Here is a 15,120-nt window from a genome sequence, read left to right as displayed (position 1 = left end):
TGGATAGCTAGAGGGCACACCTCCAGGTATGGACCAGGGGTAAGGGAATGGGAGCTGGAGGCCACCCAGACCCCAAGGTATGGCTTGTCAAGGAGAAAAGAGGTGGCTCTGGCCCTCAAAACACACAAATGCTGGGTAGAGTGGACAGATCCACAGTTCCCCTTTTTACAGATATGAAAAATATCCTTCTAGGGCAACTGCTAACAAAACCTTTATTTAAGAGAAAAAACAACAACACAGAAAACTTTTCTTTATTTGATAGGCCTGGGTAACATGGGGCACCACTCCTACCCCAATAAATCATCCACCCCTAGAAGATGTGGATCTGTCTTCATTTCCTGTTGGCCTGGGCAGTACCAATAACACACTGGTTCACCTGTGGGCAGAGGGTATAGACAGAATAAAAAAGTTTTCAGAGCAACCAAGAGACTGGTTTCCAAAGATCATCCCCCAACCCCGTTATTAGGGCTGCCCCAGAGAGCACTGAAATAAGGCTCTGAAGACAGTTCACGCTGGCCTCAGTTACGGTTAGTTCTCCACTAGGCCTGGGACTGGAAGAGGTGAAAAGGCCTAAGAACAGATGCAGAGAAAGAAGGAGTTTTCATTTCTAGCCCTCCCACCACTAATGTTTAATAAGCTAAATAGAACAGTAACACTTAGAAACCAAGGCTCCTTGGAAAATCAATGATTTCAAGTCTAGAGCAGGAAATGTGCAAGATGAACCTGGAATAAAGACTATTGGGGACCCATTTAAAGGACATAGCCAAACTGCAGCACACAACGGACAAAGACGTACAATTTGCACATCAGAAAGAATGACACCTGCAAAGAACATGTATCAAATACATAAGCATTTGGCCGAAGCCGGTTTGGCTCAGTGGTAGAGCGTCGGTCTGCGGACTGAAAAGTCCCAGGTTCAATTCCGGTCAAGGGCATCATTGGTTGTGGGCACATCCCCAGGAGGGGGCGTGCAAGAGGCAGCTGGTTGATGTTTCTCTCTCATCGACGTTTCTAGCTCTCTATCCCTCTCTCCTCCTCTCTAAAAAATCAATAAAATATATATTTTTAAAAATACATAAGCATCTGTAAAATGATAACTCCGGATGAAAACTCACTGAGCACCTTTAGGAGTTGCCTGGGTATCAATTTATAATATGAAAATTGATAAAGAATCCAGCATTTATTCTGCCTTTCATATATGAGCTGAATTTCAGAGTAATCAAATAGATGGGGATGGGAAGTACTTTATAGAAGAATCTGGACTAATAAATGTAGAACTGGGAAAATTAGAAAATCACCATTTTAACATTCCCTAGTAAAATAAGACCTTGGTATGATCCCTGCTTGATAAAATCACTTTTTCACAGGTGAAAAAGTCGATTGGGAGTTTTTACTGGATAGATCAGGCTGACAACACCCAAATCCAATGATCAATATTTGTATCATTAAAAGTGAAACAACTAGATATTAGGTGCTTTCGGATATGATTTGATAGAAAACGTACCACCTCACAGAAGTTTACTTGCTAAGAAATTTAAACCTGATTCAAATCTAGTCAACAAACAAGACAACAAAACTTATGGAGGAAAGAGGAAGCAATCAGCCAAAATCCAGAATATGGCTATTCTGTAGGACAAATGACCCTATTCAATAAATAGATACCATCAATGGGGGTGGGATTATTATAGGTTAAAGAGAGAGTTAAGAGATAATTTCAACTAAATTATCTGAGTGGCCCTTGCTTAATCCTCATCAGAACAAGCCCAACGTAGAAGACATTGCTGAGACATTAGGTGAAATGTAATATAAGCTGAGTATTAGAGGATATTAAGGAGTTTATGTTGTTTGGTGCTAATGATGTTGATATAACTTTAATTGGATTGCTAGATAGCAAGAGAAATACTGATCAAAGCAGACCAGGTAAGGGTGCCAAGGTGGCTGGCTGCTTCCATGGCAGCAAGAAAGGCTGAAGCCCCAATGGAGCAGGAGGGCACACCTGACAAGAGACCCTGAAAAAAGCCAGAACCCACGGCAGGGCTACAGCCTCAGGAAAATGAGTGACCAGAGGGGGGAAATTACCCTTCAGAGGAGGCAGTAAAAAAGCTTTCTGACCTAATTCTAGTGGAGGGAGTATAAGCATCCTAGAGCAGCAGTCGCCAACCGGTGGTCCATGAGGTCCAAAAAGCTGGCAACTGCTGTCCTAGAGAATTCATGGCCACGGCCACAGCTGACCCTTGTGAGGTTCGGAGCCTGAACTCACACTATTTGGAAAGGTCTGAAAAACCTCTAGGTCTCTTTTGATCCAGCAATCGCATTTCAAGGCATCCTTCCCTAGATAGTTAGATGTGATTAAACAAATAGGAAGTGATATACATAAGAGACTAGTCAACACGGCCTTGTTTGTAATAAAGTGTGGAAACAATCCAAGTGCCCAGTAGAGGGAACTGGCGGATAAACTTTAGTTCTACAACTCCTAGGCAGATGTAAACACAATGAGATGGTCTCTGTGTGCTGGTGGGAGTAATCTTGAGGCTGTTATTAAGCAAAACAAATGCAGAATAACATACGCGAGAGAGGGGGAGAGATGTCTTATATAAGGAGGAGGGGAATAAGCACATGCATATTGCTTGTATTTGCAAAAGGGACATTAGAATAAGCAAAGTGATGATAAAAATGACAGGTGGGGGAAAAAGTGATGGGGTAGTGTATAGCTTCCTATGAAGTTTACCTATTTTTAAAAACTTAATTAAAAATCCCCAAAAGCCAAGAGTTAAAAGTCTATCTAGATGGGTGTGTGCTGCGGATGGCTAGTCATTGTAAGTCCTTTCTGGACGAATGGCCTAAAGGACAGAGGGTGCGGAGGCAGAAACCCAGCCGCCAGGGGTCCTGCAGGGCCGGGTTCGGTGGTAACCTCACCTTAGAGGCAAAGCGGAGGGAGTTGAGGGACTCGGACACGTTCTCTTCCAGGGGAGAAATGTTCACAAACATGAGCCTGTGGAGAGAGAAGAGGGGTCCAAACCCCAGCATTAGTGGCCGTGTGGAGCCTGGACCAGGTCTCCACTGCTTCCCCTTTCCCACCTGACCCCCGCGTCAGTTCCCACACGACCCCTTCCACCTGCCCCTTCCACGCACATCTTGGCGCTGCCGCCCAGAGAGTTCTGCAGCAGGTAGGTGAGCTTGCTGTTCCGGTACGGCACATGCGACTCCTAGAAGGTTGCGGGGGAGCAGTGATTAGGACTGGACAGGGTTCAGCCCCAGGTCCCACCTGCCCAACCCCTTTCCCACCTTGTTGCTTAAGGCCATGATGACGAGCCCCAGCGTGGACAGGCTGCTGTTAATGGCCTGTGTTTCCCGAAGGCGCTCCCGCTCCCCAGGACCGAGGGCTAAGCCAGGGTCTAGCCGCTCGCTCCCGGCCAGGTCCACAAGATTGAGGGGGGCCGCACACTGCACGCCTCGCCCAGCATGCTCCCCAGAGATCTGCAGCTGGAACACACTGTGGCTGCGTGACGACCGCTCGTTCTGGGCTGTGCGGGCCACGGCCCGGTTCTGGCGGGCCAGAAGAAGCAGAGTCTCCACCTGGGAGGGAAGAGCAAGGGGCAAAAGCAGGCAGGAAGTTAGCACAGAGCAATGTCAATAACGGCAATGAGCACGAGTCAGCACCTGCTCTGTGGAGCTTTCTAGCCAGCCAGCGAAGAGACAAAAAGTAAAATACACAACATGTCTGAGAGTGCTAAGGAATAAAATGAAACAAAAATAAGGAGTGTGTAAGAATGAGGTGAGGGTTGCAATTTAGACAGGATGGCCGGGTCTTAAGGCAATGAGGAAGCACGCTATTTGAGGCAAAAGGAAGCAGCAAGCCCGATGACCCTGCTAGGCTCAGTGTGCCCTGTGGGCTCAGGAACGGGCTAGAGCATGGCTCCAGCGCAGTGAGCAGGAGAGCAATAAGAAGGGAGGTGAGCCAAAACCGGTTTGGCTCAGTGGATAGAGCGTCGGCCTTCGCACTGAAAGGTCCCAGGTTCGATTCCGGTCAAGGGCATGTACATCAGTTGTGGGCACATCCCCAGTGGGGGTTGTGCAGGAGGCAGCTGGTCGATGTTTCTCTCATCATCGATGTTTCGAGCTCTCTATCCCTTTCCCTTTCTCTCTGTAAAAAATCAATAAAATATATATATATATTTTTTTAAAAAAGAAAAAAAAAGAAGGGAGGTGAGGCAGTGGGCAGGGTGCAAGTGACAGCCCTGCCTCAGCAGGTGGCTCTCCTCCCCACTCCGTGGTTATGAAGGCAGATCTACCCCAGCCCAGCCCACACTCAACAGGCAACTGGTCCTCACAGCTTCCCTTCATCCACCTCCATCTCCCGTCCACTCCTCCCATTTTCCAGCCACAGTGCCACAGCGCTCACCTCTTTCTCACAGGAGACAGGAACATAGCGGGCATTGGTGACAGTCAGCTCCTCACTCCCTGGCCCTGCCCGGCGAATCTCGCACTCGCCCCCCTGGCCCTTCCGGGTCCCGGTGGCCAGGAGGTCTCGGACAGTCTCGTTGTAGATCTCCACGTAGCTCGCCACAAAGCTGTAGGTCCAGCCCTGGCCGCTCAGCTCTTGGGCTATAGAGAACAGGTGCCGCAGGGCCCTGGGGATCAGCCCCTCCGCCTGGGGGTCTCCCGCAGGCCCACCCTCCATGGTGAAGGTCTTGCCGCTTCCTGTTTGGCCGTAGGCAAAGATGCATACTGGGTAGCCATCCAGGGCTGACTGGACAAGCATGGCAATCTCCTCAAACACTTCGTCCTGTCCACTCCCTGGCGGGAATACCCGGTCAAAGGAGAAGTCGTGGCGAGTCGGGGGGGCTGGCGCCCCACTCAGGGTCCCTCGGCGCTCATCACACCGGAGGACACTGACGTGGGTTGGAGGGTCAGAGGGCCCAGCAGGGCCTGAGGGAAACAGGAGGAAGCCAGGGGGTGGGGTGGGCTCCCCTGGAAGGACAGGGCGGACCCGACAGAACACACGGATGTTGCCCTTGAGCTCCTGCAGCTGGTTGTGTAGTTTCCGGCGCTCCATCTCTAGCCCATGGAGACGCTCCCCTCGCTCAGCCAGTAAGGTCGCCTGGGCTGCAGCCTCCTGGCGCAGAGATGCCACCTCCGCTTGGCTACCTGACAGAGCTGCTTCTGATGTCTGAAGCCTCCTCTGCCCAGAACAAAACAGAGAGGACAAGATAAAGCAAGAATCAGAACAAGTCATGACAGGGTGGGGGTGGAGGGGGTGGCCCTTGCCCACTGTGACTTCACAGTCCGGTAAAGAACGAGATAAGAAATAGGAATCAGGTAGTAGAGCAGGAAGCAATGGAAATATCCAGAAGAGGCACAGGCAGGTGACTCTAGGCTCACACCCAAAAGTATAGGAGTGACCCAGGGGAAGGACAGTACAGAAAGAGCATCCCACAAAGGGAAGCGCACATGCAAAATCCCCTGGAAGTAAAATTCAATCTAGTGGATGCTCACCAAGGAGTAATGTGCAGAGGGAGAAAAGTGCATGGGGATTTTGGATGAGGAGACACAGAAAGAGAGGAGGGTGGAGGAATAGGGGAGATATAGATTGGAAGAGCTATGCAAACAGAGGACAGCCCTGGCTGGTGTGGCTCAGTGGGTTGGGTGTCATTCCTTGCTGAAGTTTGTCGGTTCGATTCCCAGTCAGAGCACATGCCAGGGTTGTGGGCTCGATCCCTGGTAGGGGGCATGCAGGAGGCAGTCAATAGATGTTTCTCTCTCTCCCTCTCCCTTCCTCTCTCTCTAAAAAATAAATAAATACATGAATCCTACCTAATAAAAGAGTAATATGCAAATTAATCATCATTCTCCTATACCCACCATCCACGCCCACCAGCCAATCAGAGCGAGTATGCAAATAAACCCAACCAAGATGACTACAGCCACAGAGAGCAGGAGGGAGGGTTGGGTTTCCCAGGCTACAGTAGAAGCCAAGCTTTCCGCCTGCCCTTGCAGGCCTAGGCCTCCACTCAAGGCTACAAAGTTTCAATTATAGAAGGTAAACAAATCCAAACAGAAATGTCTGCTGGCCACAGAATAAGCAGGAAACTTGGCTCTGCTCCAGGCTGCAGTTTCAATTGTAGAAGGTAAATAAATTCCAGATACCAGGGTCTCCGCTTGGGTCGCCAGGGGGCGTGTCTGGTCTGCAAACCACCACAGGCCCCTCGCTCAGGAGGCCCCACGCTCCAAGGGAACTCCCACCCTGATCCGGGACACCCTTCAGGGCAAACCAGCTGGCCCCCACCCATGCACCAGGCCTCTATCCTATCTAATAAAAGGTAATATGCAGATTGACCATCACTCCAACACACAATAGCTGCTCCCATGTGGACACAAGATGGTCACCAAAAGATGGCCTACAAGGGAGGGCAGTTAAGAGGGACCAGGTCTGCAAGGAAGGGCAGTTGGAGGTGATCAACCCTGCAGGAGAGGGCAGTTAGGGGTGATGAGGTCGGCAAAGGAGGGAAGTTGGGGGCAAACAGGCTGGCTGGGGAGCAGTTAGATATCAATCAGGCTGGCATGGAAGTGGTTAAGGGGTGATCAAGCTGGCAGGCAGAAGCGGTTAGGGGCAATCAGAAAGGCAGGCAGGCTAGCAGTTGGGAGCCAGCAGTCCTGGATTGTGAGAGGGATCCCAGATTGGAGAGAGTGCAGGCTGGGCTGAGGGACAACCCCCACTCCTGTGCATTAATTTTGTGCACTGGGCCTCTATACATAAATAAATAATCTTTGGGAGGAAAAACACAAGCTTTTTTTTTTTTTTTTTTTTTTTTAAGAAGGACAGACATATAGGTATGCTGCTGGACAGAGGTGGTCAGGGATTCTAAGCCCAAACCTGGAAAGCAGGAGCAGCATTTAGTGAAAAGCTGGTCCTTACCTCCTGCTCCTCCAGCCGGGTGGTCAGTTCCCTCCGCTCCGCTTGCAATCCCAGCTGTTCTTTCTGGAGCTCTTGCACCAGGCCTTCCTGTGTGCCCAGCCGCTCTTCCAGCTCCAGGACACGGGCACTCAGGTTCCCCAGCTCCTGTTGGCCCTGCTCAGCCTGGGCCCGAACCCTGGCCAACTCCCCTTCGAGTGTCCTGCGTTCTGCCCCCAGGGCCGTGGCCTGCTGCTGGGCCTCCCTGAGCTGGTCCCGCAGCTGTTGGTTCTCCTGGTCCAAAGTCTGAGTCCTCTCACGGTAGCATTTCAGCTCTGCATTTAGGTCACTTAACTGACCCTTTAAGTCCCAGCCAGGACGTTTGCTGGGTTTCTTCCCTCCCAGCTTAGGAGGAGCAGCTGTTGCTAAGATGGGCACAGAAAGGACAGAGGTCAAGTCTTAGTTCCCTATCTCTCCCCCTCTTAACCTTTAGGGCCTCCACACCGGATGCTACATCTTCTTCTCCTCCAGATAGGGAAGAGACCAGATGGGTTCTTCGGGGTACTCACCACCTCCCCTTCCCTATCCCAACAGTCATGTTTGTCACCTACTGCCAGGCTTCTGGGCAGGAGCAGCGGGGGCCGCTTTCTGATTCTTCAACACTAGAGAATTGGGGAGTTGACATCAGGAACTTCCACCTCCATCACTCTCCCTTTATATGTACCCCGAAAGGGCTCTTAAGGGCTAATTACCTGAGGCAACAGCTGTGGAACATCGGGGTCCTGTCTTCTTGGGAACTTTTGGAGCTGTCGGGAACGGGACAGAGGAAAAGAGCCGTCACTCTCAGGGCGGCATGCACTCTGGCTGGGCGACGGGAGGGCAGTTGCTTTTACTGAGGATTAGGAATTAGAAAACTTTCCCTCCCACTAGGTCTGGCCAGCTCCTAAAGATAGCCTTCCCCAGGACCAGAAATTACTGAACATGCTAAGAAACAAGTTGGACCTGGAGAAGCAAAGAGAGCAGGGGCAGAACCATATGAAAAGTGTGCTACATCTCTGTAAAAAGATGTTAGGGAACATGTATTTGCTTGAATACCCATAGAATATCCCTGAAGTAGACACAGTGGTCCCTACGAAGGGGAAGTGGGTGGCTAGGGGACAGAAGTAAGAGGGAGCCTTTTCAGAAGTATAACAACTTCGGAGCCTTTGAAATTTTAGAACAAGTGAAACATATTACCTGTTCAAACTAAGCTAAAATTGAAAGAAAAGTGAGTTGGAGAGCACTGATCTGTCCACCCCAGAACTCACCTGCGGCCTGGCCTTGTGTCTGGGGCACTGTGGTGCCGACGGGAGCTCTGTGGTGGGATATGGCAAATTTGGTCACTGTGCCCAGGCCTCGTGTCCTTTTCTAGGAATGGACAAGGACAGGGTCCATAGTTATCCTCCCTGATAGGTTTACATTCCCTCTCTCTCTCTCTCTCTCTCTCTCTCTCTCTCTCTCACACACACACACACACACACACACACAGCTTTCTAAACCCAGCTCACCTTCTCCGGCTCCAAGACATCCTCCATCTGGTCAAACCTCCTCTTACACCTGCTTCCTGAGAGAGGCAGCCGGGAAGGGGGCTTGACCAAGGGTCTCTTCAACTCTAAGTTACCCTTCACTTCCAACAAAGGGGACCTCTGCTGGGAAAAGAAAGACACTTAAGACATCACCCAAGAACCCAAACGTCCAAAGACCTCTGCTTTTTGGCCCCCCAGCCTAATTCTCAACATCACCACCAACAGCATTAACTTTGGACCTCTTGTGCCACATTATATGGCAGCCAAAAAGCATGGAGGCCCTAGTTGGTTTGGCTCAGTGGAAAGAGCACTGGCCCGAGGACTGAAGGGTCCTGGGTTCAATTCTGGTCAAGGGCACATGCCCGGATGCAGGCTCGATCCTCCATAGAGTGCATGCAGGAAACAGCAGATCAATGCCTCTCTCTTCATTGATGTTTCTATCTCTCTCTCCCTCTCCCTTCCTCTCTGAAAATATATTTATTCTATATAATAAAAGGCTAATATGCCAATTGTTCCCATGGGCAGGAGTTCGACTGACTGGGACTTAGACTTGTGCTGACCACTAGGGAGCAGCATGGAACACGGTGGGCATCGGCGACGTGGCGCTGGCTGTGGGCGGCAGTGGAGGCGCTGAACCTCGGCAGAGGAGGTGCGTGGGCGCCACCAGGCCAAGGCGGGTGCAAGGGGGGGACAGATTGTCCTGCTGGTCACCCCACAGATCGGCCCTGATCGCTGGCCAGGCCTAGGGACCCTACCCATGCATAAATTTCGTGTACCAGGCCTTTAGTCAATAATTATTTTAAAAAGCATGGAGAAGTGGAAGCAATCTTTAAGGGAGAAGCTGGGCGGACTTTGGACTTCAACTAGCTCTAAGGGTAGTACTTCAATAAGCAGAGAGAGATAGAGAGCTAGAAACATCGATGAGAGAGAGTCATCGATCAGCTGCCTCTTGCACACCCCCTACTGGGGATATGCCCACAACCAAGGTACATGCCCTTGACCGGAATCGAACCCGGGTCCCTTCAGTCCCCAAGCCGACGCTCTATCCATTGAGACAAACTGGTCTCGGCTGGACACTTCTTTTAGAAGGCAAAAACACACACCCACATGGTATGAATGTGAAACCAACACACTCTTTTAGCCAGAGCTGAGGAAATAAGTAAGGGAGAGAGTGGAAGATAGATAAAGCTGGCAGCTGGGTTGGAGGAGCAGGTAACATTTATTAGGAACTGTTTTAAGTGCTCTATCTGTATCAACTTAGTCCTCAGAGCAGCTCAGAGGTGGTACTGAGGTAAAATAGCTTGTCTAAGGTCATCAGCCAATAGAAGGCAGAGCCAGGGTTAGAATCTAGACAGTCTGTTCTAAAGGCCATGTTTTAACCACTAGGCAACACTGCTTGAAGGGCTTTGATGCCAAGCTAAGGAGTTTAGGCTTTACCCCTGCATACATGGAAAGCCACACACACTTTCTGATGAAGCATTTGAAAACTCTGCAAACGAGCCTACTGTAAAGAATAAGAATGAGCTGTAAGAAGGCTGTCGACTTGCAGGGAAGACCAGCAAGTAGCATGACCAGTTTGGAGACCACGGAAGTATAGAGGCATGAGGTGGGGGCAATGGGAAAAAGCACCTCACTGTAAGCAGCACAATGCAGGCCTGGGGATTATGTTCACCCCATGGTTGCCAGCCATTCGGGTTTGACTAGAACTGAGGGGTTTCTCAGAGGACATGAGAATTTCAGTGCTAAAATTGCGACATTCCCAAGCAAACAGGGACAATTAGTCACCTCACTTCTATCCCACCACCAGGAGAACACTGTGTATAGATCAACTTTTGATTTTTATTAGAAGTAACTTAATTCCAAGGCCAGTCTCTCTCTTCCCTTCAGTTTACTTCATTCATTCGATGCTTACTAAGTGCCTTTTAAGTGCCAGGAAATGATCTAGGTTCTGGAGTAACAGCTGTGGTCTGTGCCCTCAAGCAGCTCATGGGACAGCCGGAAGGGAAGCATTTAGAGGTGATTAAAACTTTACTTAGTGCTATCATAAAAGGATCCCAGAGGAGGGGGGTGGGCATCAAGTACAAATGTGTCAGAAAACACTTCTAAAAAGTATTTTTAGGCAGAGCTTTGAGGGTGAGAAAGAGTTGGCTTGATGGATTTCAGCCAAGAGCATTCCAGGCAAAAAGCAAGGAAGAATGCATTCAACAAGAGACACACTGTTCTGTTAAGCTGAACAGAGGGAATTGCATAGAAAGTGGGGAGATGAAAAAAACAAAAAACAAATAAAATTTTAAAAAAGAAAGTGGGGAGATGAGAACAGAGGCAGAAGAGAAAAGACTGTGGTGATTGGTATGCCATTATAGAGCCTAGAGTTTATTGATGGCAAGAGGGACTCTGTTGCCCTAACCGGGTTTGGCTCAGTGGATAGAGCGTCGGCCTGCGGACTCAAGGGTCCCAGGTTCAATTCCGATCAAGGGCATGTATGTACCTTGGTTGTGGGCACACCCCCAATAGGGAGTGTGCAGGAGCGGCTGATTGATGTTTCTCTCTCATCGATGTTTCTAACTCTCTATCTGTAAAAAATCAATAAAATTAATTTTAAAAAATAAAAAATAAAAAAGAGAGACCCTGTTGACTTTTAGTCAGGAGAATAATATGACTAGTAAAAAGTGAACTATGAGCAAAGTGAAGAATGAATAGAACTGGAAGATGAGAAGTATCAGAGGCAGACACTTCATCGTTCATTTATTCACCCATTTAAGAAGGATTTTTAAAAACATGTTTTTATTGATTTCAGAGAGGAAGAGATAGAAACATCAATGATGAGAGAGAATCATCGATCGATTGCCTTCTGCATGCCCCACACTGGGGATCAAGCCCACAACACGGGCATGCGTCTGGGAATCAAGCCATTATTTCCTGGTTCATAGATCTATGCTCAACCACTGAGCCATGTCAGCTGGCCTCAACAAGAATTTTTGCACTAAGAATTGTTGACAGACTGCTCTGTAACAGGCACTGTTGTAGGTACTGGCGAGTAATGAACATGAAGTCTCTGCTTCCAGAGCTATTTTCTAAGGCAGCCTTTCCAAACTGGGGCACCACAAGAGAACTAAGCTCTACTGAACACCATCTACTTTCTCAGTTTTCTCAAGGATGTATATAGCTCTGAACATTTTAGTTGCTTGAAAGAGAAGTAAATTCATTAGATAAAAAGGATGCCTTAGGGCATTAGAGCTTAATTCTCAAGGAACTCCGTAGAGAAGGGCCGTTCTAAGCCAAGCGTGTCAAATGCGGCTTGCCAGGCGTGAGTTTGATATGCTTGGTCTAAGTGCTAAGTAGAAATCCATCAGAAAGAAGGCCAAAGAAGAACTGCATTACATGCTGACTAAAAGTCAAGCACAGTAGTTCCCCTTGTCCCTTGTTATCTGCAGGAGAAACTTCCCAAGATCTCCAGTGGGTGCCTGAAACCTCAGACTGTACTGAATCCGATATATACTATGGTTTTTTCCTACACACACATATCTATGGTCAAGTTTAATTTAGAGATTAATAACTATAACTAGTAGGCAGGACAATTTAACAACATCCTATATAATAAAAGCCTAATATGCTAAGTGTCCGGTAGACTGGTCGGCTATTCAACCAATCAAAGCATAATATGCTAATGATATGCTAAGGCCGCTCAACCACTCCTATGATGTGCCCTGACCACCAGGAGGCAGACACTGTGATCAGTAGGTTACCTTGCTGCTGGAGTCTGGCAGACTGGGACTGAGCAAGAAGGGCCAGACACATTCTGGAGCCCTCTTGCAGTCTCTCCCCAGCTGGCCAACCTCCCAAGTCTCTCCCTGGCTCCAGTCATGTGGTCCTGATCATGCACCAGTAGGATCCCTCGGCCTGGCCTGCGCCCTCTTGCAATCCGGGACCCCTCGAGGGATGTTAGAAAGCCGGTTTCGGCCTGATCCCACAGGCTAGACCAAGGGACCCCACTGGTGCACAAATTTGTGTACAGGGCCTCTAGTACTGTAATAAAAATATGTGAATGGCTTTGGAGTCATTACTAAGTAAAATAAGGGAAACTTGAGCACAAGCACAAGCACTGCGAAACCTTGACAACCGAGATGGCTACTAAGTGACTAACAGACAGGTGGCCTACACAGCACTATATGCTGAACAAAGGGATGATTCATGTTCCGGGCAGGACCGAAGGATAGGCATGGACAGAATGGCATGCAATTTAAAACGTATGAGTTATTTGTTTCTGGAATTTTCGGTTTAATATTTTTGGACCATAGGTGACCATAGGTAACTGAAATCATGGAAAGCAAAATCTCAGATAAGAGGGACCACTGTATTGACCTACTTGGGAGCTGCCTTGGGGGGCAGAGATAGAGGGCAGGCAATAAGGGAGATGGAAGAGTCCAGACTGACTCCAAGATACCTGCCATGGTTCTATTAATCAGGAGGAAGAGCTGGTTCTGTTTTTGATTAAACTTTTCATTGTAGCTTCACATGCAGTTGTAAGAAATAACATGGAGAGATCTGAGTACCTGAAGGGCTAGTTTGGGAAGCTCAGCTTTGGGAAAGTGACTTTGAACTACCTGTGATATAAATAGATATATTCACGACATTCACAGCAGAGTATCACTATAGAGAAAACTCTGAAACCACTTGATACCCTGATTTCTTACATTTTAGTTTATTGGTCTGTTATCTTTCCTTACATTAGATTGTGAGCATCACATGAACACATGTTTTGCTCACAACTATATAACCAGAGTGTCTAGTACAATGTCTGCTACGTAGCACGGCTCAGTAAATTTTTAAAGGAATAAAATCAGATGTCCATCAGTAGAAGAATACTTAAATTGCACAATGCCCAAATCATTGGCTTACATACACATAAAGGGGGGGGGGGGGGGCATCACCTGCAGAAATGTACACAAAATATATTTATTTCTTTAAATTTTCCAAGGTCAAATAATTTTTTTTTAATAACCTGTGCCCTTCAGTCTCTCTACTACCAAAGGCCTACCATCCAGGAATTGGTATAGGTTCAGAAAATGTGTTCATAAGTTTATTCTGTTCAGGACAACTCCAAGAGTACAGTATTTATTTTTCTCCCATCTATAAAGCTAGACACAATGTCTCTCAACTTTGTACAATTAGCATGAGCACTAAAGTCTTAACCTATAAAAACAGCCAGTTTGCTCAATGGTTAGAACGTGGCCCAAGGACTCAAGGGCACCTATTTAGGTTGCAGGCTCCATCCTCAATCAGGGGTGGGAGGCAACTAATCATGTGTCTCTCTCACATAGATGTTTCTCTCTGTGTGTCTCTCTCCCTCCCTTCCATTCTCTAAAAGTCAATGAAAAAAATATCCTTGGGAGAGGATTAAAAAAAATTAACGGACAAACTAAAACAGAAATTTTTTTCCCCCGTGTCTGAAATTTCTATAACCTTGCTCTGGATGCAGCAGGGCAAGGCCTCAAACCGTTCCAAGATGTTCTTGCAAGCACTGTAGGAATGCACAGAGTCACCGCAGACCCAAGCACGCTGGAGGCTTGCAGCGAAAACATATTCACCCAGCCCCTCCTATACCCACTACTCGGCTCCTACGGCTGAGATCCCACCCCCTCGCCTAGTCGCGAACTTCAGCAATCCTTCCTTCTCTCCTCTGCATCATCACCTTCTTCTGCTCCCCGGAATCATTCCAAAAGGCATGCAACACACGCTATTATTTCTTCCAGCCTCGTAGCTTCACTCTGCTTTTCCTGCCATCTCCCTTTTTTGTTGCCTTCTGTAGTAAACGCTTCCAAAGCGCTGCCTCTTAGTACCCACTGTGCCCACTTCCTCTCCCAAGTCACCCCGATCACTGAGGGACGCGCTGGCCTTCGTCCGCCAAGGTAGGCCGGGGTGGGGGCTCGTTGCACTGGGGCGGCCGCCGTCGGCCCCGCTGCCCCCGGCAGGAGACCCACCCGGCCCCACTCACCTGCGGCTCCATGACCGGCTCCTGCCACACGTGCCAGGGGCGCGACGAAGGAACAGGGCGCGGCGGCTCCGGGACCTGCGTTCCCTCGCCCGCTCGCGACGCAGAGCACGGCCGCTCAGCGCCCGGGCCACACCCGCCACTTTTGAATTCCAACGGCTGTCTCCACACTCACCGCGCTCCGCGCGCCGGGGCCAATCGTCGCCGCCGCCACAACCGAGGGCCAATCGCAGCGCCCTCCGCCTCCCGAGGCCACACCCGTCGGGCCGGCGCCTTCTGCCAGCTTGGCCAGCGGGTTAGTCCCACTTCCGGCCCCGCGTCTCTAACCGCCGCTCCGGCCGCCGCCCGCTACGTCAGGCGAGGCCTGCACACGCCGCACGACGTCACTGCAGCTGGGGCGGGACGCTGGAGCCCAGGAATCACGCGTGCGCACACTGGGTCCAATGCGGGCGCGGGCGGGACTAGCGCCCCTAGCGACCAAAGTAGGGAGCGCACTCGCGCCGGACGATTCGGCTGGTTGGCGGCCCGGAAGTGGGAGCCGCGCCCTCAGGCGGTTGTGAGCGTGGCCGCGTCCGCCCATTCCCCCGTCTTCTGACCAAATTTAGGGAAAAGGGATGCAGCCTGACGCTTCGTGGAAACTCGACAGTGGGGACTCGAGGCTCAGGATTTTT

The 15,120-nt window shown here is 49.5% G+C and overlaps 1 protein-coding gene across 3 annotated transcripts; it reads right to left on the bottom strand.

The window, feature by feature from the left end:
- Positions 1-186: 186 nt before the first annotated feature.
- Positions 187-14,834, bottom strand: KIFC1 (kinesin family member C1). Of its 3 annotated transcripts, none has more exons than XM_084891111.1 (11): positions 14,625-14,834; positions 8,440-8,577; positions 8,200-8,299; positions 7,645-7,698; positions 7,504-7,554; positions 6,917-7,317; positions 4,403-5,182; positions 3,286-3,576; positions 3,133-3,206; positions 2,917-2,992; positions 187-376 (listed from the first exon to the last, which is right to left on the bottom strand). In XM_084891111.1, exons 2-11 carry the CDS (start codon positions 8,464-8,466, stop codon positions 332-334), a joined length of 1,899 nt encoding a protein of 632 aa, XP_084747237.1. In that variant the 5' UTR covers positions 8,467-8,577; positions 14,625-14,834; the 3' UTR covers positions 187-331. The 3 variants fall into 3 exon arrangements, with proteins under 3 accessions (XP_084747237.1, XP_084747235.1, XP_084747236.1); XM_084891109.1 differs by lacking the exon at positions 14,625-14,834 and adding an exon at positions 14,453-14,610 and having other exon boundaries at positions 8,440-8,580; XM_084891110.1 differs by lacking the exon at positions 14,625-14,834 and adding an exon at positions 14,453-14,610.
- Positions 14,835-15,120: the final 286 nt, after the last annotated feature.

Source organism: Pipistrellus hanaki, assembly GCF_964339955.1.
Source record: "Pipistrellus hanaki genome assembly, chromosome: 7".
Taxonomy (NCBI): Eukaryota; Metazoa; Chordata; class Mammalia; order Chiroptera; family Vespertilionidae; genus Pipistrellus; species Pipistrellus hanaki.
This window is presented reverse-complemented; position numbering and strand designations above follow the sequence as displayed.